The following is a 24,898-nucleotide window of genomic DNA, read 5'->3' on the forward strand; positions in this document are numbered from 1 at the left end:
TTGAAGTCTGCTGTGGGACTGACGGTGATGCCAAGGCATGAAAGGCTAGCATGAACAAGCAAAGGAGAGAGTGCATGCAGAAACTTGGTGGTGCAAAATGTCTATCTACATGTTTGAGTGACAAACATCTAACCAGTACATATTTGGTGGGATCTGCTTGTCACTCGGTCCTGTGGCTTTGGTGAGAGAGAATGCAGAAAGCAATGGCAGCAAACAATGAATGAGTGGTTTTTTGCATCAAAGGACAGTCACATCCGTTGGGAGATTCTGAGTTTTGTTCTTAGAAAACCCACTTTAGCTGAATGTGTTAAATGAAATGATTCTTGCACCCTCTCACCCCCGCCAACCCCTGGCCACTGCTGTGAATGCTATATGGTGTGCGTTCTTCCTGCTACAGATTTGAAGTGTGGAACTATGAACTGAAGCTGACAGGATGGCCACACGAAATAAGCTCCTGCTGGCCTTTACAGGAGAACTTGGCAGCAGAGTTCCCCAGTGGGCTCCAAGTGTTTCAGAAAAGGGTGGTTTCTGAGGGTTGTTGGCTGTGCACACAGATGCTATTTGCTGCCGCTCCTTGCCCTGATCTTGTATGCTTTCTATGAACTGTCATTGTTAGATATTCTTAAACTGATTTTAAAAAGAAATTGGTTGGAGCTGGGCTGGTGGTAGATTTGGGGGAGGAACAATGACAACTCTGATTTGGTTTTGCTTGGGTCATTATACATTCTCTAAATGTATTAGACACACATTTTGTATTTTTAACTTTCCCTCCATTCCAAATTAAAAAATGACTATCAAACTAATTTTAGGGCTTACTATTTAAATGAAATACATGATGAGATAATAAGATAATAAGGTATTTGGTCAAAGGAATTTATAGATGTTTTGTTCAATTTTTTTTTACTAAGAAAATTTCTTATTAATAATGTTGAAGATAGCTATTTTGACAGGGACATACCACAAACATACTTAGAGTCATTTTTTTTTAGAATAAATGGCTGTCTAAACTTACATTAGAATTTGGTTTGTGATTTTTCTTTAGTGTAACAAAAGTCAAGAAAGAAAAATCATTTGGATGCTTTCAGGCTTAGTGGTAGATGTTAGTAATGTTAAAGAAAGTAATCATTAACCTAAGCAGTATTTGCTGAAACCGAAATAGTTTCCTTACCATTTGAAAACAACTATGGGGGGACAGCAGAGGTGCGGCTTTTGATTTGGAGAATGGTCGTGGTGTCTGCAATGCCAGACGCATGGGAAGGAGTGTAAAGACTTGGCAAACAGAGAGGACTCAATAGCTGGCCATTCAAATTCTATCTCACTCTGCTTTTCACTATTAAAAAGACTCTGTGCCTTCTAATATAATTTTAACATGTAATTTTTCTCTCCTTCTAGCAAAGTATTACAATATTTGCCAGTATCTTGGAAAAAAAATTTCAGAAGAATAAATTTTGGGCAAATAAGGACATTCTTAAATTCTTTACCTCCTCTCCTCTTTTACTGTGCTGAGGATCAAACCAAGGGCAGTGAATGCTAGGGAAAACTCTGCCACTGAGCTGTATGCCCCACTCCTCAAACAGCCTTCAGAGTGTACCTTAAACTAACAAAATGAGCAGCAACGATGCTGCTCAAGCATTTGTGCAACTTCAAGAATATCAGAATCAATATTACATAAAATGACTCACTTTTAAAAGATAATTTTCACAATTATTTTAACTTCTTTTCAGGATAAATTTTAAACTCAGAGAAGCGGTGTAGTTTGGAATTGGGAGAATTTAAAAAAAAAAAAAAACCACAAAGCAAAAGTAGCTGCATTTAGATAAGGGGAGAGAAGGGTGGAGCACGGGAACAATACACCCGAGTGCTTTTCTTTCACAGAACTTGGTTCAAATTAAGGTTAAATTCCAGAGGATGTGTTTTCCCCATGTGGAGCCTTAAAGGACATGCCTTTGTCTCCACCTTCCCAGAGACGATATATGCTAACACAAACAAGGCATTTCATAATAAATTCAACTTTTATAGAGTGACTAATGCCTTGTGAAGATAAGGCAGACTCTCAGTCACCTGTGCTTAATCCGGCTGAAGAAATTGTGCCAAGGGCGCACTGACAAACTATTCCTTAGGGAAGGATGACCACAAGCTGCTGGGGAGCAGAAAGCCACTCGGGTTTTAGCTTTGTTGGAAGGCTTCTCTCTCACCGTGAGCACAGTTTAGCGTTTATGTACTTTGGAAGGACAAAAAGGTTGGGTAAGCCTGCCAAAATCTGAACCTGTTTCTGGGAACCGGTTAGTAGGTCAACTGTTATAAATTTAAGAGAAACTGAAAAGCGGTGGTGGATACTGGAAGTGGGGCCCACATGAGGCTGTGTAGAAGCCTTCATATTCTTTCTTCTTGATCTCAGGTGAGAAGACAGGAAGCCAGTGTCCCTCTCTAGTGCCAACCAGTCAAGTGTGAGTAGAGGCCTGAGGGGGTCATGGAATAGTGTAGAAAAAAGAAAATTGTTTTCTGTTAGAAATATTCCACTGTTAACAGAAATAGAAATCTTTAGAATTTTACTTGGGGATCTTGCTAATAACAATAACTTAGTAATCTATTATCTTCTCACAAATTATCTGTGTATGTAAATAGTGCCTTTCTTTCCCTTTTCTTTTTGTTACATTATTTTATATTAACCAGAGGTATAATTCTTGAGTCTTTCATTTATAAAAAATGATTCTGTATTTGTAACAAGGTAAATTCACTTATTAAACACACACATCTTTTTTCCATCTATAAAATCCGACTTCATTTGAAGAGGTCAAAATTTGTTCTTCAGCAGCTGAAGAAAAAAATGGTCCAATAACATATTGTATCAAACATATATGATTGTATATTATATAATATCTAACTTATTTTTTAAAGTTATAAGTTCATCTTTGATAAGAGAGTTAGGAAATTTAAATAAAATAGAATGGTGTCTTCTTCACTCATGAAAAAAAAAGAGATCAACATAGAATAAACTTGGCTTTAGGTTGCATTTTTTTTTAAAACTCCTGAAACACCTCTTTAGTTTTCAATCTTCAGATCATTAACAAAGATTCTAGTGACAACTAATCTCCTTCAGGTTATTCTATGGCACTTATTCCTTAGTGTGCCCAATCCCTTCTTGGGCTCTGGGTTAAAGAGAAAGCTTCAGTGGCCGACTTCGTCTTGTTACGTAAGCCACCAAAGAACAGAAGAGAACTTTGCTGACTCTGAGTGCCAAACAATAAGAACGCAGGCTCTCGGATCAAGCTGTGTCACATCAAGTTTCAAAAATTAATTAACATTTTGAATAAAAACACCACAAGGGGGCAGGTGAATCCAGGCTAGGTCCTAGGTAAGAGGGTCCCAGTATTAAAGAACTTGGGGCAAAGGAGGTGGCCAGGGACAATGAAGTGAAAATTAGAAAGAACTCTAAAGACATATTTCTTCATGAATATAGGCATTAGATTTCACAATGTGAAACTTTACTTAAAATATATCCAAAGACATTACTTACAATACATCAGGAACATCAATGAAAGATACCAAAACAGTACAAAGTTGTCACCTACGAAAGTGCTTACCGTGTTTAAGAAGGCTATTTGGCTACTTGCAGAGAACAATCACGAGAGAAGAAATGTACTTCAAGGTAATCTCAATATTGAACAAGTCCATAAAGCAAACGTAAGAATGTAAGAACTGCAGCAACATTTCCCCATCTAATTATGGAGGAATTAGTAATTATTAAGGTTATTTAGAGTCTTTTTTGATTGTCATAAGAACTTATTGTAAGGCTACCAACAGAAGGCAAAAATTGTCTCTTTGCAAATAAGTCCCTTCTATAAATATTTTTTAAGTTTACACAAGGTATCCCCCATCAAAACCTCAATGGTAATATTGTCTGCAACCAACCCATATACACACCTTCTATTTAAAACATACAGAATACCATTTGGCAAATGTGGTAATTACTGTCAGTCTTCACTTAATATCTCTAAGATAATATATCCAATCACATGACACAAATCATAGACACTATTTTCTTTATGAGAATTAACAAAATAAAATACAGAGTTTGGGACAGACTAGGGAAGGCCTCGATATTTGCCTCTTACTGGTGCTTTTTACTTAGTTTCTCACTTCTTTAATGATTTAATAATTGTTTCTCACAATCTTTAATGTCAACTTTGCGGCAGCTTTTCTTACTATTGATGCAATCTTATTAAGGCTTCTTCGGTAACTTTCCATGGTAACAATGTACAAGTCAAGTCTATGATTAGAAATCTATTGTTGATGCGGTTGTCCCATAAAAGACTGTAGGTTAAACTAGTCTGCAGAATAGCAGACTCTAGGTTGAATATCCGTTCTATAATATAATAATAATTTTGGTTTGATGGTTGGCATCATAGGGCTCAACAGTAATCAAACTATAAAGCCTATTTTTTTAAAAGCAAAGCTTTGGATTCAAATATTACTATATATATTATTATTAATATATACTAATACATTCAAATGTTAGTATCTTTTCTAATGTCACCGTAGCACAAGCCATTTCTCTCACATACTCATTGTTTTCATATGCGCAGATGCGTGCATACATGATATAGTCTTGCACACACAAACACATGCATGCATATATACATACATACATACATACATACATAGTACATGATGCAGTCCATCACTGGTATTTTAGAGTATTCTTTCTCCTGCTTTCACACTGTGAATTAACCTTCACTTCTTTGTCGTCTTCATACACACTGTCACTTGAAGGACATGACAGTGGCTCCTGCTTGACAAAGCTAATGCTTTGATTTGTCAATTTAAAAAGTTGGGTGGCTTTTAAAAGCTGCCCAGCCCAGGGTTATGTGCACACGGTAGACATTCAATAAATATTTGTTGATTTGATTTATTCCAGGGTAAAGAACTTAGTGACAAACTCCTTTTGTTGCCTCTAATATGCTGTGGTTGAGCCTGTGTACAAATGCATTTATACGTAAATATTAACGCTTGTGGTCACTGAAGATGTCCTAGGGAGGGAAAATGTTGGTCTGTAGTCTCCCAGGAATAACAATGGTCGGGATCATGTTTTTAAAATGCCCTGATAGTTATGACAGCTCAAAGGCATCATGAAGTCTCACTAGCATGTTCTTTGAGAACCCTGTACACAGGGTTTGCTCCAGAGCTTTAAAGTCAATCACATTTTGAGATGTTACATCTGAATTTTTAAAAATGAAATATTTTGATTACAAAATTTACTGAGAACACATAAATCACACAAAGTTTTGGTATCTTTTCCAATGTCCTATGCCACAAAAAAGTTTTACACATGTTTCCAGTAATAGCTTAAAGACCTTCAGTATGGGGAAAGAGAATTTCTCCTAAACATGATGTGTAACACTGAACTGGAGTTAAACTGTGCACTCCTATCATTTAAAATAGCATATTGGATTTATTTCCTTTTCTGAATCACAAACAGTAAAAGTCATCTGTGAGGATTTAACATGTTAAATTTTGGTTTGAAGAAAATTTACAACAGCAAGGCTTATGATAAAATATTTCCGAACATTAACCACGATGACACAAGTTTCAGCTCTTAGCAGGAGACAGGAAGGCAGTGTGACTGACAAACTAGACAGTAGGAATGGATGCCCTTTTCCTTGCTTTGAAAATGTCTGCTGATTGCACATAATCCAATTCTTGTATGTTCTTATTTTATCCAAATGTGAAAATTGTAAAACGCTATGTTTTACATATGTTTTTCCCAAGAGATAGGAGAATCTGTAATCAAAGAGATAATTCTAAGTGAAAAATTACTAGCTAAGAGAATGTTCAATGTTTAACACAAAAGCTATGAGTCAATAGCTCTCTCTTGTCTGATGAACTCCAAATTGAGAATGAATATAGTCAGTGTCCTAACGTTTTTACTACTTTAAGACAAATAAGCTTCACTTGGCCCCGTACCAGCATGTGGACACTCTTTGTTAAGAACATTTTAAGTTTTCACATGGTAAACAATGCCAGCATTTCTGGTTTGCTCTTCCTTGAGGAGTAAAGAAGCAGCATTTCCTAGAAAATTACAAACAGAACACCCCTGAAATGAATCACTCGGCAGGCAGTCAATCAAAATCAAAGTGGTTAACTTTGCAATGTCCACAGTAAAAACAATTTCAGAGCACACACTATACTGAGAAGCGTATTTAGTTAGATACAGTTACAGACATATTTATGGGAAGAAAATACTTTCAAAACAACATAAGGCTTTCAGTGTGGTGATGTCAAAGCCATACAAAGTGATAATCTATACTTCAATATTTCAGAAAGCCTTTGACACAACGGACCTGCTTCTGCAGAACAGCACACACCCTAAGTCTGTGGATCTTCAACATTTCTATCGTGGCAACTGGTGGAGACTAAGTAGAAGCATGAAATTAATAACTAAATATACATCTTTGGAGTCATAGCTTGTGGAGCAATATTCATGTGCAATCTGTGTTTGCTCTTAAATACCAGCAAATATAGCTCAGGGTTCAAAAGAATAATAGGTAACTAGAAGCCTAAGAAAGTATACAAACTCAATCCACATTCTTAAAAACCTTAGGTAGTTTTAGGGAACTGAGTGACTTTGGAATCGAAAGCAGATGCAGCAACAGAGTAAAGCAGCTAAGGACGCCACATTGAGTGTTAGTTGGATTTTATTCACCAGATATTGCACAAATTTGGATGTATTTGGTTCTGGAAAGCGATTTAACTACTGTTCTTCAGTAGTGACGATGTCATGGGACTGCTCAGTAGTGTAGAAACTTTGTAAGAACTTTTAGAGTTAGCAAAAGGAAACTACGACTTCACTTCATCAGAGAAGATTTTCAAGCTCTGATTGTTGGGAGCACAGTTTAACGACTACACAAGAAACCCTGACTTAAAACAAACCAACAAAACAAAAGCCTCAAACAATAGCAGCATTAGCAGCAACAAAATCTTTCAGTAATCTTTTCCTTGAAATTGAAGAAGTCACAAAAAATGACGGGCTTTGGGCAGGCACTGTGTCTGACCTGTACCAGTGCTAGACAAGCGGATGGGATAAATCTATTTTAACATGAATGTAGACAAAGATATTTAATTTAAATCTTTTAATGCGTTTTTAGAGACATAGCATGCAAAGGTTTCAAAAACTAACACAATTTGAAAATGTAGGCTCTGCTGTTGAAGAAGAACGATTTTCCATCAAGTATTTATCTTACTAAGAAATGAACAAGAGTGAATCTCTGACCCACAGAAGCTTGCCTTCTAACAGGAGATAGCACACAAATACTGAAGAGAGAGAAAACTTAATAACCACCTTAATAGAGAGCTGCAGACAGTGCCACCAGGCACACAGAGTAGAGTGACTTGGTTGTGGGGTGGGGAATTAGGGAATGCTTCTTTTAGGAGGTGGTTAAATAAGTGTTATTGAAGCATGAATCAGATTTAAACAAATGAAGGTGGATTTAATTGAGTACAAGTAAAAAATGGTAAATAAATTAACTAATAAAAGCACTGGACAGGAACTCACTGGAAGTATGTGCTTGGAACAGAGGCTTTAACTTTTATTAATTTTCTTGCCATCCACACAAAAATAATCATAGCAGAACCATTCTATAGATGGCCTGAATGTCTGACATGCAAGAAAAAACTATATAACAGACCCAGACAATTTTCTTAAAATTTAGACAATAATATTTGTGATATTTAAACTTTCAGTCTCTAATATATGTTGTAGAAGTTTCTATAAGAGCAAGAATAAAATGATTATTCTTGGAGCTTTAAATGAAAGGCAACTTAAGGCAACTTCTGACCTTAAGGCTTTTACAGACAGCTCTATTGGCAAACAAGATTATATATTCCCATCCATGACTATTCTTTATGAGATGACCACATTTAGGATGCAAAACCATCTTATTTTTTTGCAAAGTGACAGAACTATGATGTAATATGGCCCTAAGCAATGATTAGTAATTAGTACATACTTAACTAAAGTACAATTCTTCAAAGCAGAAGCACTGATGTGTTTGAGACCAAACTATTATTGAAACTCTCCGAGCATATTTGGATTTCTCAGCCCTGTCTTTAGAACAACGTTATGAATTACAGAAGAAACTGTCTTTCCATTTTCAGTCATTCAGATTTTAGATTCAAAATAGGTTTGTAAGTAAAATAAAGCCCCAGAGATTTCAGCACAGAGTTTGTTCTTAGCACTCCTGTGTGGGCAGAACCCACATGGATCTGCGACATTCTTTGTGACATGGTCAGGAGGATCCCTAAGCAACTGAAAACATTGGCCGGGAAAAAAGTGCCACAGGAGACATGCCTGTGCCCCTCTTGGGTCTCACCTTTCAAATATTATGTAATTTTGGCTTCTGCATTTTATCTGAGTCTCTAACTTTTAAAACAGGCATACACTTTGAAGCTTCTATCAGAGTAGCCGAAGTTTTGGAATAAAACTCACTTCCTTAGGTAATTTTTTAAAAAAAGATATATCTTGGTAAATCTATTTTCATATGTATTTTGAAGACTTTTTATGGAGTGGCTGAACTGGGCAGGCAAGAACATCTAGATGCCATAAAGACAGATAACCCGTATAGTTTTAGCTGTAAAGCCAGAACTGTTGATCGTTGCTGGTTTCTAAGTCTTGCCTGACTAGAGCCGGTGTTAAAGTTCGTTAGCTGGAGCTTAACAACACAATGGCTGAAGGCATGGAGTTACCACACAAGTGTTTAAATTCCACGCCGGATCCCTAGCTACACCAGAGAAGAAAGTGCAAACAAAAACAGAGCTGCAAGGTCTGAACTTGCATGTCACGGATACTTCTAGCCCATCACCAGGCTGCTCTTGTTCAGGGCAACCAGGCCCTCCCCAGCAACATGGCTAATTGAATAAGGATTTCGAAGCTTTTGGCGACAGATAAACCAAAGTGGCACATGGCTCATAACACAAACATTTCATTTTAGGCAGCTGTTATTTTTCTTGCCAGGGCTAATTTGGACTATTCAATCACTCTCTCTTTCTTAATGAAAAACTGTTAGTAATTATTGGTGGAGCCAGAGCTACAGTTATTGTTTTGGGAAGGTCAATAATTATTGCTCATTTTGCTCATGTATTCCAATAATACTAAACTCAAGGCATTAGCTCTCCTCCCTCTGTTTCTCTGTCTCTGTCTCTCTCTGACAAACACAAACACACACACACACACACACAGAGCCAGACTATGGCTCTCCATTATGAATTACTTAGTCCCACCTACAGTAAACTAAAAATATTGGACAGGAAACGAAAACCATCTTTTCAAATCCACCAATAACATAATCTTAAAGAACATTTAAAGCCATCACTCTAAGAAGAAACATGAATCCTGTGTGGTAAGTGAAGCCCAAGGAGGAGTTGTTAATAGGGTAAATTGAGTTTTGGTATCAGGGCCCAGGAGACAGAGCCTGGGACCTGCCCAAGATGAGAAATCTTGAATACAAGCTATGAATGGAAACAAAAGAATATTTGCCCTACACATTTTATAATCATAAATTAGCCTTCATGTGGCTTTTCAAAAAAAATTAGTATCATCTAAATGATCCAATAAGTTTCAAATCAAGCTTAAGAAATATCTAAGCCTTATACATGTCTCCAGGTGTCCGGGCAGGAACCTGCAGTTAACACAGCTCTTGACACAAAACACAGAGAATTGTACAAGTTCAAGCTCACATTAAAGAGTCACCAAACACTGCAGCCCACAAGAGAAGTAACTGTAGGCAGGAGTCATAACAAAACCAGAGCTGAGTGTTTGAATATTCAAATGATGGGAAAACAAGTATTGAATACATGCTTTAAAACATAGGAGGAAAAAAAGGATAAAAATGAGATAAACTATAAAAATTACCAAGTAGACTTGGGAATTAACAGATTGTGACCTCCAGAAATGAAAATTATTGTAACACAAATTATAGACTCATTGGATTTCTGCCTCCAATCAGAATAGTCTATGGTAGATTCATACTCCCTGCCAAGAACAACTTGAAAAGCTGGTTAAACTAAAGAGTATTTGCTTTGGAGTATCAGAGAGGAGCTGAGGCAGAGACAACTACAGGGACTAAGATTTGGGGAAGGAGTAAACGACTGCCCGACAAACTGATGATCTGTGGCCACTGTCCCTGGAGCTCAGCGGCAGGTCTGTGTAGATGGGCTGATACCCGCTACAAAGCACAGTAAAGCCGGTAGGACCTTTGGAATGTTCTAGACCTTAAGATGGTTGCCTACATTCTTTATAGAAACCCAAATAAAGCTATATTTATCAGAATTCCTATGTGGGAGATTTACGAAGCTAAAATGGGATTAGCTAAAGGAGTCTCAGGGAAGATATGGCTTTCATAACACACAGCCCCGGTGTAGGACAACAAAGAGGAAAACCAAAAGTGAGAGAACTTTATTCAGACTGAAACCCAATCCCAAACTAGTGCCATGCTTGCTTGGTTGCAGATGACCGGCTTCTGCTCAGTCTGCTCAGTAAAGGCTAAGCCCTCTCTAGAGGAAGGCCAAGTCATCTGGAGATTCAGGATGTCTGATAATGAATCAAAATTGAATAGGTATGCCAAGAGAAAAAACAGGCAATAGAAAATAGACTTATAGGTAATTCAGATATTTGAGAGTGTACATTTGGATTAATATTTATTAATTACATTTATATATTTGTATTCACACACATATGCTTGGTGACAAATTCCCCTACCCACTGAGCCTTTATTCTGGCCCCCACTTGGATTTTAAAATCACTACAACTACTAAATTAAAAAAAAAAGATGGGCAAAGGGGGAAAAACAATAGACCTGTAGATTGGAAAAGTATACAGTCTGAAATTAAGGATTCCACAGATGGCTTTGTAGCAGAAGGCAGAATTAGGGAAATAAAAGACATTTTTAAACTAGAGAATGAGGGAATCTGGAGCCGTTTCCACGACTGAAATGAACAGGGAGGACAAAGCATGCCTCTTCATCCTAAAACTGTTTCTAGTGGCTTGTGTCTTTGTGGACAGCAGGCAGCAAAGGAAACATGGAAGCTGAGAGGACAGCACTGAAGTTGGTGACATGACAAAAAATGGCAACAAGTGGGAGCAGATCTAAGCAAAGCGCCCCGGGGGCAATAACATGAAACATTTCTGTTCTTGATTTTCAAGGCAAATCATCTTCAAAATAATTGGTCCCCATGCATGACACTGCTCAGGTGGTCAAGGACCTGAGACTGGAGAGGTCATGGGCATAGGAGAAAACCAAACACTGTCATTCTTCTAGAGGAACATAGCAATAAAATGACTCCTAATGACATTTTGCTATATACACATAGATAAAAGAAAAAGAATGGTCCAGGTAGAAATAATGGATATAATATTGCCATTGTATACACACGAGAAGTAAATGTAGCAACAAGGCCTTGGTGAGACAACCTTATTTTTTAAAGGTAATAATATCACAGTTTAGACAATATTACTTTATAGAATCTTTATTCCAGACTTCTACTGTCCACCCCAACCCTGGGATGTGTGTGTGTGGCCTAAGTTTATGACACAATGTAAATTACACAATCTCTTTATTGCTGTTTTATCATGAGTCAACATTACAGCACAGCAAAAGTACTTTTTCCAGGTTTCTGCATTATTATTATTATTATTAATTATTATTACCAATTTTTCCTGAGACAGGGTATGAGAATGTAGAGTGAGTTGTCTTTGAACTTGAATTCTCCTGCCTCAGCTTCTTGAATGCAGAGATTTACAGGACTGAGTCATTATGCCCAGAAAATCTTTTTAGCTAATTCATGTACTGCTTCATGTCTTTGTACAGGTATGCATTGCATGTTGAGAATATTGTCATCGGCATCTCCAGTTGCAGCCAGGTCCTTTCAAACGGCTTAGCTTCATTCTTTTTTATGGCTTAAAGATTCCACTGGGTATATATGCCCCACTTCCCTTATCTATTCCTTATCCAATGTTGATTTCATAGCTCAGTCATTATGAATAGTGCTGCAATAAACACTGACATGCAAGTGTCTGCGAAATGTTGACTTGGAGTCCTTGGATAAATGACCAGTAGTATAGCTGGGTCATACGGAAGATACATTTGGAGAAATCCCCATACCGACTTCCACAATGACTGGACTACTTTACATTCCCATCATCCATCAGCAGTGGACACCCTCACCGGCATTTTTTTTATATGTTTTTCCCCCCTCCCACCCTGTGTCTTGTTTTTGTGTGTGTGTACTTGTATGTGTACTCACCCTCGGAGGCATGTGGGAAGGCCAGAGGCTAACATTAAACTGTCTGACTCATTCATTTCTCTACCTTTAAAAACTAGTTTTGAGTTGAGGACTTTCATTGAATCTATAGCTCACTGCTTTGATTAGATTTGTGTGGCTGGACAGTGAGCGACGAAGTATCTTCCTGCATCCACGCCACTCCAGATGCACTCTGGGACAGACTTCTGAACTCAAGTCCTCATGCTTGCACATGAACACTTTACCTACTGAGCCATCTCTCAAAACCCATTATTATTTTCCTAGGGACTTCAGGCTATGTATCCACTATTGCTAGAAGTCTTAGCTGGGGTCATCTAAAAAAAAAATAAGTTTTTAAGAAAAAATGCATTAAAATTCATATACACTGACCAGATTTTGCCAAAGAATCAAACAAGACACTTGATAAGGGCAATTCAAGAGCATAACTGTTGGCCCATAGAAGAGTTATTGGGCATCACTGCCTAGTGGAAGAGGCCTGCTGTGGGATCTCAGGTACCATGGTGGCCCAGTCAATGCACCAGCTGTAGAGAGACTCTCTGAGTGGAACAATAGTTCAGATCCAAATAATTTTTTGTTTAGTTTTTTTTTTTTTTTGGTTTTTTGAAACAGGGTTTCTCTGTAGCTTTGGAGCCTGTCCTGGAACTAGCTCTTGTAGACCAGGTTGGCCTCGAACTGAGAGAGATCCACTTGCCTCTGCCTTTCTAGTGCTGGGATTAAAGGCATACACTACCACTGCCCGGCTTAGATCCAAATACTTTTGAGAGACTTGTAGGGTTCCTAATATGTTTGTTCATGTCAATTTTTATCTTTATTAAGGAAATAATAAATAGTTTGATAGCAACTTGATCTTCACTGCAATATATTTCATAACGTACATCTAGTACAATGTCTTCAGGATTGTACACTTATAAATTTGATTAAGATCAACATGTAGGAACTGTATTGAAACATGTAGGATTTGAGAGATGAGATTTTATGTGAATAAAAAGTAAATACAAGTTTTACATACTTGAGTTGGTGCATTAAAATATTCCTTGTTAATAATTAGATAATGAAACTGGTGGCTTCCAAAGTACTAGTATATTCTGAAAACATATTAGAAAACAACAGAATCAACAGCAAGTGTAGCAGGGCTTTTGCAAAGGATTTTCATTAGTAAAAATCTTTTAATGATTCTTAAAAGTACACTTCTATCATTGTCCAACTCTATTATGAAGACTTACATTAAAAACAACCTCAACCTTTATAAATTTAAACTCACGCTAAAGAACACAGTGAAAGAGAAAAGCTTTTCAGTAAGGGCTATTTCAGTAAAAGGATTACAAAACGTTTGGTAACTTGAGATGCTAGTTTGGAACGTATGCTACTAGTTCAAATGTGCAAGCTCCAACTCAACAAATGTTTAAAATATTTGAGTTTTAGAACAGTGCCAAAATAAATCACATCTTTTCTGGAGATGACATATTTAGCTAAGCATGGGCAATATAAATCTTTCAACCATTTCATGTATTTGTTTAAAAACCCCAGAAACCACATGCACTTCCAATAAAACATGCACAAAATGCTGAACTCGCTGGAGCCTAACAATCGACTTAACAGATCAGTTTTAAAGAGGCAAATGTACTTTTGTGTGCATTTGTGTTTATGTATGCAATGTGTGAATACAGAGGTTAGGTGTAAATGAGTTACCAAGAACATACTATTTTCTGTGAAAAATCAGTGTATCATTCAAACAGTGTGTAAGAAGATTGAACATCTGTCACAATTATTTCATCAAATGCCATTTGATGGTGGAAACTTCAAGAAGTTGTTGTAATCTCTAAAAACTGTATACAAGTGGATTTCTATGGCACCCTGTTCACATTAAAATTACATTTTAAAAACCTGTTTGTGTGTGTGAGTGTGTGTTTGTGAAATAAAAACTGTTAATAAGGGACCCAATAAGAAGATTCTTCAGTTTACTTGGGTAATGAAATACACAAAATTGACGCTAAAAATATTTATTTCCTGACATATTTTTTACTATTTTAATTACCTTAAGCATAATGGCTTATTTATTAAAATCAAAGTTAGTATATATTAATCATTGATTTTGTTGTAATGCTTGTGTGTTTCTTATACCCATTACTTTGCCTGTAACTGTTTTTATCAAACATGTGCTGAAGGAAGCTTAGTGTGCATGGAAATATACTCCATTTTGCAACACTGCAGTGTTCAGTATTTGGCAACAGACCAAGTTAAAAGCAGTTCAGAATAACTCCTGCCTATGTTTAAGTGGGGCAAAGTACATGCAAAGATGACACTAATGTCAAGGTATTTGTATGTATAGTTCATGTTGCACTACACAAAGAGATGTATATAATCTTTAGATTACTAAAGAATTTGTGTATATGTGTCAAGAGGAAATGGAACAATAGTAGCAATGATCACAGAAGTTAAAAATGCATCTTTTAATTCACCATTTCTAACTGCTGCCCTATTTAATTGATTAATTTATAGAATATATTTTTTGAAATCACATTTATTTTGTACATAAGTAAATATGTACATGTGACAGTAAATATGTAAAGGTCAGAAAACATTTTTTTTAAAAAAAGATTTATTTATTTATCATGTATACAATATTCTGTCTGCATGTATGCCTGCAGAATAGAAGAGGGCACCGGATCTCAATCTTGATGGTGTAAGCCACCACTTGCTTTCTGGGAATTGAACTCAGGACCTCTGGAAGAGCAGCCAATGCTCTTAGCCTCTGAGCCATCTCTCTAGTCCACCTACTTATTTATTTTCTATTTACAGTTGTGTGTGTGCCTAATTGAGTTGTGTGTATCTTGTGTGCACACAGATGCTTATGGAGGTTGGAGTGTACTGGATCCCCCAGACTGGAGTATAGGCTGTTGTTAGGCACCTGACTTGGGTGCTGGGAATCAACCTTAGGTTTTCTTCAAGACCACCAAGTTGACCACTGAGGTATCTCTCTAGTGCACACACTGAAATTTTTGCTATGCTCCAGTGGATGGCCCCACATGAGTAGTTATGTGGGCACCACAAATGGAGGTTACTGGGATATTAAATTAAAATGAAAAAAGGACCCAAAGTTGGAGCAGGGAGGGATGTGGGGGAGGATCTTGGAGGAGTTAGGGGTAAATATGATTAAAATACATTGTAGGAAATGAACAAAGAATTATTAAATAATTGATAAAATGAAAAATAAAAATATTTACTATGTTTTTTTTCTTACAGAGAGGCTGAGAGACCTATAATTTAATGGGGGTTATTTCTAAGATCTCAGTCTTTGGAAAGTTCCAAGAGAGTCTTCATTTGTTTCCTCATCATAATCATGTAATAACAATCACCATAAAAAATAAAACCAATATTAGAAGCTGTATATAATTAACATGTGGCTGTTGACAGAATAAAAAAAGATGTGAAATGATGATTTTGCAGATCAAGTATTACAACCAACAGTAATTGGTCTTGAAAGACTTGTTTAGTTTTTAAGAAGGAAGCTGGCTCTCTTGCTACAGAAGAAACAGACTTGGTCATGATTGCAGCAGACCCACAGACACACTGTGCAGAGTGCAGTTCTCAACAGCTGCAATGCTTTCCAGCAAGTGGCAACAGTGGCTTTCAGTGGTTACTCCTTCATACCAAACAGTAATAGCGTGGAAGATCATTGCTGGGCATTTTTGAATGTGAAAAATCAAGACAGAAGTTGCCTGGGCTGGTTTTCAATGCTGTGGGATACCTGTACTGAAAAACAGTGGGTGTTGGAATTGTTCTATGAATTTCATTCTGTAATACCTTGCTGTGTTTAAACTGTCCAGGAACTGGTTGCTCTGAGTGATGTCTGGAAGTTGTAAATGTTTTTATTTAAGCCTGTGTATTCTAAGACTTCAGAGTAAATAACTGAAGGAAAGTGTCTCTTTCTCAAGACCAGAAGCAGTCAGGAGTGCATGTTTTCTTTACTTACCTGCATCCCCTGGGTAACTTTCAAGATGCTGTGTCTTCACACAGAGCCCAAGGAAGCAACTAAAGCACTAGCTTCCGTGTCTAAGTAGTCACTGCTCTGTCAGAGGCTCTGATGCCCTTTCATGGAAGAGCAGAGGCAGTTAGTTATTTATAGTGCCTGCTACCATTTATCTTCTAATCCATTTACTGATTTAGTAAGGAGGAAATTGTGTGTTAGTATCCTGATTCATATTTCATCTATGAAAAAGGGCCTTGAATATTCTACAATGTTTAAAGATAAATAAAATGGATATTTTCCAATGGTATATTAAATAATACTACAGCCTATTATTCTGAATATATTTATCTGAAATAAGAAATGAGAAATAATTTAGCTCACTCTTATAGATAAATTAGGAACTTAGAAAAGTTTTTGTCTATAAAATTTTCAATATTTTTTGTTCATTTCATCCTGTTCCAGACATGGCCTTTCAGCTATGCAATCTGTAAAACTGACAATACCCTCCTAAATATTCATAACATCTATGATGAGAAGTGGCTGCTGTGCTTTCATTATTTTATGTCTTTAATAAATTCAAAAGTGGATAACTTGAGCCAAATTGCAATAATGCTTCTTTCTAAGTCCTCATAGAATGCTTTTTTTCTAAGTCCTCATATTTGGACACTATATATTTTTTTGTGTAATTTATATTAGGTTCTCTTCCACCACACCAAAAATCATAATCTGAAAAATAGTAAGAATGCTAGCAGGCTTGATGTATTCTTGCCTTTTAGGATAGACATGCTGACTGGCATATGCTACGACTCAACATTAAAAAATACCAATAATATGTATGCATAAGCACACATTGATAACTTTTTAATTGAAAACAGCATATATTAAAAACAAAAATTCTACCTTGGTGATTGTCATATTAATGTACTATTAAAGCAAATCATACATTTAATTCATGGCATCTATACTTAATATCATTCAATATTAAGAACTAAAGCTGCATATGTACATTGAAGGTAGGCTACATTCTCTCATGTCTGAGCTTCTCCCATCAGTTAAGAAATATACTCTATACTGAAAATGCATTTATTTGAAGTTTTGACCTAACACAGTGGATTAAGGCTTAGACAATATTGACTTTGCTACACTTTGATTCAGAAAGGGCCATATGTGAGAGTACGATCCTGACCGACTTCACACATTTTTATAGTATACTGGCAAAAAAGAATTACATTAAAGGCACAAATATAAAATAGCTACAAAATAAGCTGCAATGTTATAATTGGTAAAAGCCTGTAGTTAATATATTTGGATAAATAACTGAAGTCAGCAGCAAAGTGGTTAAACATTTGTGATTTGATTTTATCTCAGCTTGGAATGTGGTTGGAGTGTCCCACTTCTAACAACTGTTTGCTAAGTTAAGGCTTTTAGTGTTTACACAGTGTTGAATGAAGCAGCCTGGCCACCAGATGTGATTGCTTGCCCCAGACTGGGTGTTTTTCAGTCAGATCACTGTCCTCAGGGCCCCTGTTCCAACCTTCTTCCTTAGGACATCCACCAGCCTTTCTAACCTAAGGAGAGGCAAGGGAAAGAAAAGAAAAAAAGAAAAGTGTAATTATTATCGAGCATATTCTGGCTGCAAAGAATAGTATGTGCTTGTGACCAAGTCGTCCTGGTAGTCATGTTAAGAAACAAGCATTGCTGTGAGAGGCACACAGAGTGCTAAGAATTTGAGGTTAAACACAGTACAGCATGAATTTTAACGCAGATCCTGGGTTATGTCTGTCAGATGTTACACAAAAGATAAGGAACACTCATCTGAATACACTAACTACTTGCATAAAAGTTGTGAATGAATTATCTACTACACAAAGATGGCCTGTCAAGCAAAGAGCAGCACCAAGCAGCTATCCGTAGGAGAACACATCTTCCAATACAGATGTCTAAACCGGCTGAGATGAGTTCTTTAGCTAAATAAATGGTGTGTCAGTTGGTATACAGCACAACTCTGGCAACCAGATCCCTTTCTCTTCACAGTCATCTGATTAAAATAAAGACATGAAAAATTTAATGTTCTAGTAGCATGGGACTAAAACACACATGCGATTTGACGCGGATACAATCAGACTTCCAGTGCCATATATATTTCAAAAGTTCCTATTCCAAGTAGTACAGGCTAGAAGTTACTTATATACATGCCTTTTAGTCAGAGAAAAGTGATCTTCTTAGTTGATTAAAAGCCTTCTAATGAAACTAACAACCACCTAATATTCAGATGTCTATTCTGTAGTGCCTTTTGGCTCCTGTATGGAGAAAAAGCATATTCATGTGGACCTGCTTGCTTCGCTTAACAAAAGATAATGGAGTCAGAACAGTAGTTCACTTTTTTCTTTTATTTTCTTTACTAGAAGCACAAAAACTCAACCAAACCTCTCTCTTGATGTTATATATAGAAACCCTTCTATGTAAATGACAGCCAATGGTCTTGTGCTCCCTCCACAAAGACCAGTGAGCCACAGTTTTCCTGCTCCAGTGTGCCTCATTTATATGACTCTTCACAAATAAACAAAGCACAGAGCAAGGCACCAAAGGCTATCTGAGAGCACAGTAAGGGATGAGCAAATCAACTGCACACAGCATTGGAAAGCAGAGTCCATTTATTGAATGACTGCACACAGCAAGAATCCTGCAATCAGTGATGAGGGCAATGAAACAAACACCCAGAACCTTGGAAGTCTTGCTTTTTAGAAATGAAGCAAAGGTTTCAGAATGAAGTGCAAAGCTAACCTAAGTTTTTTATTATATTTTTTTCAGCTGTATAAATTAAATGTGGATAATGTAGAGCCACTAAAAACCATCTAGGGGTACAAATGCCTAAAGTAGAAAATTCATAGGAAACATCCTTTGTATTCACAGATTAGCCTGTCTTAGTGGACACTGCCAGTTGGTGACGTGTACCTACCTGATAAACTATGAAGATTAAGGCTGATGGGAGTGCATAAGCCTTTTAATGCAAAGTTTTATTAACTTGAATTGTGGAAGGGAGTGGTGTAGGAGGTCCTTCTGTATTTGTGTTGCTTTCATTGGTTGAATAAAGAAACTGCCTTGGCCTTTGATAGGACTGCAATTAAGTAGGCGGAATAGACAGAACAGGATGCTGGGAAGAAGGAGGCAGTGTGGCAGACGCCATGAACCTCTGGCCTGAGATGGACTTAGGTTAGAATCTTGCTGGTAAGCCACAGTTACATGGTGATACACAGATTTAATAAAAATGGGTTAATCAAGATGTGAGATTTAGCCAATAAGAGGCTAGAGCTAATGGGCCAGGCAGTAATTTAATTAATACAATTTCTGTGTGATTATTTTGGGGGTAAGCTAGTGCAGTGGCAAGAACAAACAAGGGGCCCCACGCCTCCTCATTACAAGGGGGCATATCAATTCTAGCAAAAATTAAAAATACTAGAAGTTTAGTGTTATATCTTAAATTAACCTATTTTGGGGGCCATGTTAGGGTCAAATCGAGGCTCTTGTGCAAGCTAGGCAGTGCTATATCAATGAACTGAAACCTAAGGCCTTGAACCAACTCATAATACACTATTTCCAGGAGAAATCTTAGCAAACCATTAATAATATTTCAAGACATTATTAACATAAAATATAGTTTTCAGTTAATGAAATACATCCCTGCCCCATATCATTCATAATACTAAGTAGTAAGAAAAGTTCCTTATAAAAATGAAAGTAAGTTCTATCATGTACTGTTATTACTATTACTATAAAACCAGACTCAGTAGGATACCAGATTGCTCACATAAATCTATGCTGCACTTCTTTTTGGCTTTTTCTTATAGATAACTTGTCTTATATTTCTTTCCTATCTATACATTGGATATCTTGCTAAGGTAAGAGGTTAGGAGAAAATACTTAATACCATGTTTTGCAATGTTTCTACCATATTTCAACAATTAGCACAGTCACCACATTCTCAGCTTATCCAGGTTGAAAGGTTTATGAAAGTTTGACCTCAGAAATGAGAAAAATGCCAGTTATTTTGTTTTGTAGGAATGCACTGACTTCTAAGACACAATGAAGCACCTATTTCTTTCTGTAGGGAATGAAATACACCTGCCAATCAGAGGCTGTACCAGCAGGAAGGTAGCCATGTATGCTGAGTATCTTACAGGCTCGTCTTTACCATATTATTTTCAAAAATATCATGCAGCACACTAAAATAGGCCTCAACTGTTTAGTATTAATCAATAGTAAATTCATGAGGGCTTCATGGAATAGGAAAGGGCTATAGTAAGGACTAGGAATTTTCAGATTGGAATATTAAGTATCTAAAGGACTGATAAAAACTCTCATATTAGCTGTGAGTCAAGAGGTAATAAATCTGGGCCGTCTTCCATTGTTTCTAGCTTAGAGATATTTTCATTAATGTTTAGATTACTAGAATCCTATAAGTTTCAGATCACATGGTAAAGGATAATCTTTCTTAGTAAGGTCATTACAGCCCTCTCATAAGTCAAATTAGAAAACAATTTGCTGACACACATTTAACTTGTTTTAGCAAGAACACTTTGCCAAGAAGCAAATTTATGCTAATTAACTTTGTAAATAATACATGGTTGAAATCTATCATTTGTTTAAATGGAATTTCTATACATCTTGAAAACTAATTTGGTAGAAATCCTATTTTTCCAACTATAAATTCCATCTTTTCCTTCTAGTTATATAATTACACGTTCACTAAAATGAAGTTAACTTTTCAATAAAATTATAATCTATAAGTTATTTACCACTTTATGTTCTTTACTCCAATGCTTTATTATGAATGAATCCTTTGATATATTTTGTATGTAAGTAATTGTAAGTGAGTAGTGTCTATGTGCCAAAAATTCTTGAGAAGTCATTATTCATGTATTTAATGTCCATTATAAGTCTACAGAGAAGATATAATCAGATGGCAGAAACAAAGGCTACTGAGGGGAACTGGATCAGTGCTATGCAGCTAGTAGATTCTAGAGCTGGGACGTAATGCTGGGCCTGACTACCAAAGTCTCTCATCTTTCCAACGTATTGTGCTTGAAAAAATTACCAAGGCCTTTTTGTATTCTGTCTCAATTGCTATGGAAAATATTATTATTATTAACTGGATAATTTATTGCAGTGGAACAGCAAAGAATGATAAAACAAATTCCTCAAAATTAACTGACTTGAACCTGAAAAATATCTTGCATATAGGAGCCACTTTTCCCCCATTCAGTAGTAGGGATTGAATCCAGGGCCTTTTAAAAGCAAGGCACACGCTCTGCAAGTGGTATACACCCAGATCTTTAGGCAAATACTCTGCAAGTGAGATACATCCCAGATCCTTTTATTTTTTATATTGAGATGGTGTCTCACTAGTTGCTCAGGTTGGCCTTGAACTCATTCTGCTAGACCAGATACAGTTAAGAATTCTCATAGTCTCATTAATTATTTGGAAATTATGTTCTAAAGTGGAACCCAAGCTAAGCCAGCTGGCACCAGCCTATAATCCCAACAACTCACAGAGCTATAATTTGAGTGGCTTCTGACATTCCTAGGAGACACAATTTCACAGCAAACTCCCTGACCCACAGGATATTACGAAATTTCTTTTACTATTATGACTATTTTCTTATATTAGACTTTTAAATGATGATCTAACTTAACCACTTTTGCTCTCTCTCTCTCTCTCTCTCTCTCTCTCTCTCTCTCTCTCTCTCTCTCTCTCTCTGTGTGTGTGTGTGTGTGTGTGTGCACATGCATGTGTGTGGAGGCATGAGGTTGACATTGAGTGCCTTCCTCCATTTTTTTGACCTTATTTTTTGAGACAGGGTCCCTCACTGAACCTGGAGCTTATTGATTCATAGAAGATATAGGGACTGGCCAAAGATTATCTTCGCCTATAGATAAGATAGTTCCTTATCCCAAAGAATATTAATGAGTTCTACAATCTGAATACCACTAAACTTCAAACCCCAAAAAGTGAATATGGTATGTACTCACTCATAAGCGGATACTAGCTATAAACAAAGGACATTGAGCCTATAGTTCATGGTCCTAGAGAAACTAAATAATAAGATGAACCCAAAGAAAAACATATATAGACCCACCTGGAAATTGGAAACAGACAAGATCTCCTGACAAAATTGGGAGCATGGGGCAGGTGAAAAAGGGAGGGTTGAAGGGGAAGAGGAAGGAAGAAGGGGGCGTTGAGGAGAACTTGAGGGAATGGGATAGTCAAGATGGAGCAAGGACAGATATGAGAGCAAGGAAAGAGATATCTTGGCTGATGGAGATATTGTGGGGTTACCAAGAAACCTGGCTCTAGAAAATGTTCCAGGAATCCACAAGGATGAACCTAGCTAAGACCCTAAGCAATAGAGGAGAGGGTGCCTGAACTGGCTTTTCCCTGTAGTCAGACTGATGATGATCTTAAATATCACCAAAGAACCTTTGTCCAGCAACAACAGATGGAAACAGAGGCAGAGACCCACATCAGAGCACTGGTCTGAGCTCCCAAGGTCTAGTTGAAGAGTAGAAGGAATGAGAAAATGAACAAAGAAGTTAAGACCACATAGGGTTCATTAACTGAAACAGTCTACCTGAGCTAATGGGAGCTCACTAACTCCAGCTGGACTGGAAAGGAACAAGCATAGGACCAAACTAATCCCTCTAAATGTGGTTGACAGTTGTATGGCTGGGGCAGAGTGATGGGCCACTGGCAGTGGCACTGGGATTTATCTCTACTGTAAGTAATGGTTTTTTGGATCCTATTCTCTTTGAATGCATACCTTGCTCAGTCTAGATTGTTGGGAGGGCCTTGGACCTTCCACAAAGCCAAGTGACTTACCCCATCAATCACTAATTAAGAAAATGCTTTATAGCCCGATCTTATTGGAGGCATTTTTTTCAATTGAGATTCCCTCCTTACAGATTACTTTATGACAAGTTGACACATTAGCTAGCACTGATAGGCATTCCGGGCAGAGGAAATAATATATGAAGGCACAGAGATAGGAAATAATATATGAAGGCACAGAGATAGGAAAAATTGGGTGTATAATAACTACTACCAGAGCCATGTTTTCTCAGGATGATGGACTTAGAAGTAGAGGACAGAAGGGTATGATATTTACCAGGCAAGACATGGGTAGGTTCTATTCTAGTTTGCAGCCCAAGTCTCAGGAATGAATGAAAAAGTCTAGAGCAGTGATTCTCTTGCCCTTTTTGGGGTCGAGTGACCTTTTCACAGGGGTTGCATATCAGATATTCTGCATATCAGATATTCTGCATATCAGATATTTACATTACGGTTCATAACAATGGAAAAATTACAGTTTTAAAGTAGTAACAAAATAATCTTGTAGTTAGGGGTCACCACAACATGAAGAGCTGTATTAAAGAGTCACAACATTAGAAAGGTTGAGAACCACTGAAATAGAGGAAGAAATATGGAAAACAGGGGTTGAAAGGGGATAAACCAAGATGAAGGCAGCATATAAAATAAAACATTTGAAAAGAATTTGTGGAAGAAGTCAGAGAAGTAAAAAGTGGACCAAAGAAGACTTGCTGCCAGAGAACAGTGTGAGGACTTCAAGCAGGGAGTAATTAATGGGGCAAGGTGATGAGTTAAAGAAAGATGAAATAGCCCAGCATGGTAGTGGCGCATGCCTTTAGTCTCAGCACTTGGGAGGCAGAGGCGGGTGAATATCTATGAGTTCGAGGTAAGCCTGATCTACATAGAAAGTTTCAGACCAGTCGAGGCTACATAGCAAATCCCTGTCTCAAAACAATAATACAAACAAACAACACACAAACACACACATACAAATGGGATTGAAGTGAAAGGTGACTATTTATTTGACAGAGGGAATGTCAACCATTTTGGTACAGTTTTTAATGGTTGTCCAAGCAGGATGAAGCATAACCAGAATATTAAAAAACTGAAAAGCAAAGACAGGTTGTTACATGAAAGCTCACCCAGCAAGGGAAGAAGGCTGTAGCCGCTAGGGGATGACTTAAATAGAAGACGTGAATATATCAATGGATCATAGAAAAGGAGATCATGGAAAGATTAAAAAAATTTAAGAAAGAAAGACAAAACTTTTGAAAATAAGATATCAGAGGGTGGTGTCACCGCAGGATATGTAGGATAATCTATGGAAAAAATGACTAGACAAGTTTTCCTTGGAGACTAACAGGAAAGAGTAGAGGCAGAAACAGCTGTGGACAATTTTGTAGGTGTGGAGGAAGATAATTGTCAGAAATAATGGCAGCTAGATTCAGTTTTCCCCATGGAGTAGAAGACGCTGATTACTGATGAAAACAGAAAGAAAATTCTGGAAATGAACAATGAGGGCTTAATAGAATAAGTGGGGGTGATAACTATGCCAATGTAACAGGACTGTGATGACAACCCATCTTTATGTGGTTAGAGACTAGAGTTTTGTAGAAGATACTGGCTGTTATACTAGCATAACTTTATTTCCCCATCAGCACTGCACATTGAGAGTTGAAATGTGAAGGGGAAATTATGGGAATAATTCAGATTATGACTTATACGGCAAGTAGGCTTAGAAAGACATG

At 37.1% G+C, this 24,898-nt stretch overlaps 1 protein-coding gene and 2 long non-coding RNA genes across 3 annotated transcripts in view; 1 reads left to right on the plus strand and 2 right to left on the minus strand.

Moving 5' to 3' along the window:
- Nucleotides 1–1,692: 1,692 nt before the first annotated feature.
- On the minus strand, nt 1,693–4,309 carry LOC148120523 (uncharacterized). Its single transcript, XR_015739242.1, has 2 exons — nt 3,585–4,309; nt 1,693–2,459 (listed from the first exon to the last, which is right to left on the minus strand). It is a non-coding gene; the product is annotated as an uncharacterized LOC148120523 (long non-coding RNA).
- LOC146892402 (uncharacterized) lies at nt 1,948–14,202 on the plus strand. The gene is made up of 3 exons (XR_015004450.2): nt 1,948–2,244; nt 2,399–2,447; nt 11,862–14,202. It is a non-coding gene; the product is annotated as an uncharacterized LOC146892402 (long non-coding RNA).
- Nucleotides 14,203–17,623: 3,421 nt separating this feature from the next.
- Mipol1 (mirror-image polydactyly 1) overlaps nt 17,624–24,898 on the minus strand; it is a 247,392-nt gene continuing 240,117 nt past the window's right edge. Inside the window, exon 11 of the mRNA XM_048415994.3 lies at nt 17,624–17,853. Within this exon, the coding sequence (XP_048271951.2) occupies nt 17,787–17,853 (67 nt within the window). The 3' untranslated portion in view covers nt 17,624–17,786. The remainder of the gene's footprint in view (nt 17,854–24,898) is intronic.

Source organism: Myodes glareolus, chromosome 11 (assembly GCF_982192425.1).
Source record: "Myodes glareolus chromosome 11, mMyoGla1.1, whole genome shotgun sequence".
Lineage (NCBI taxonomy): Eukaryota > Metazoa > Chordata > Mammalia > Rodentia > Cricetidae > Myodes > Myodes glareolus.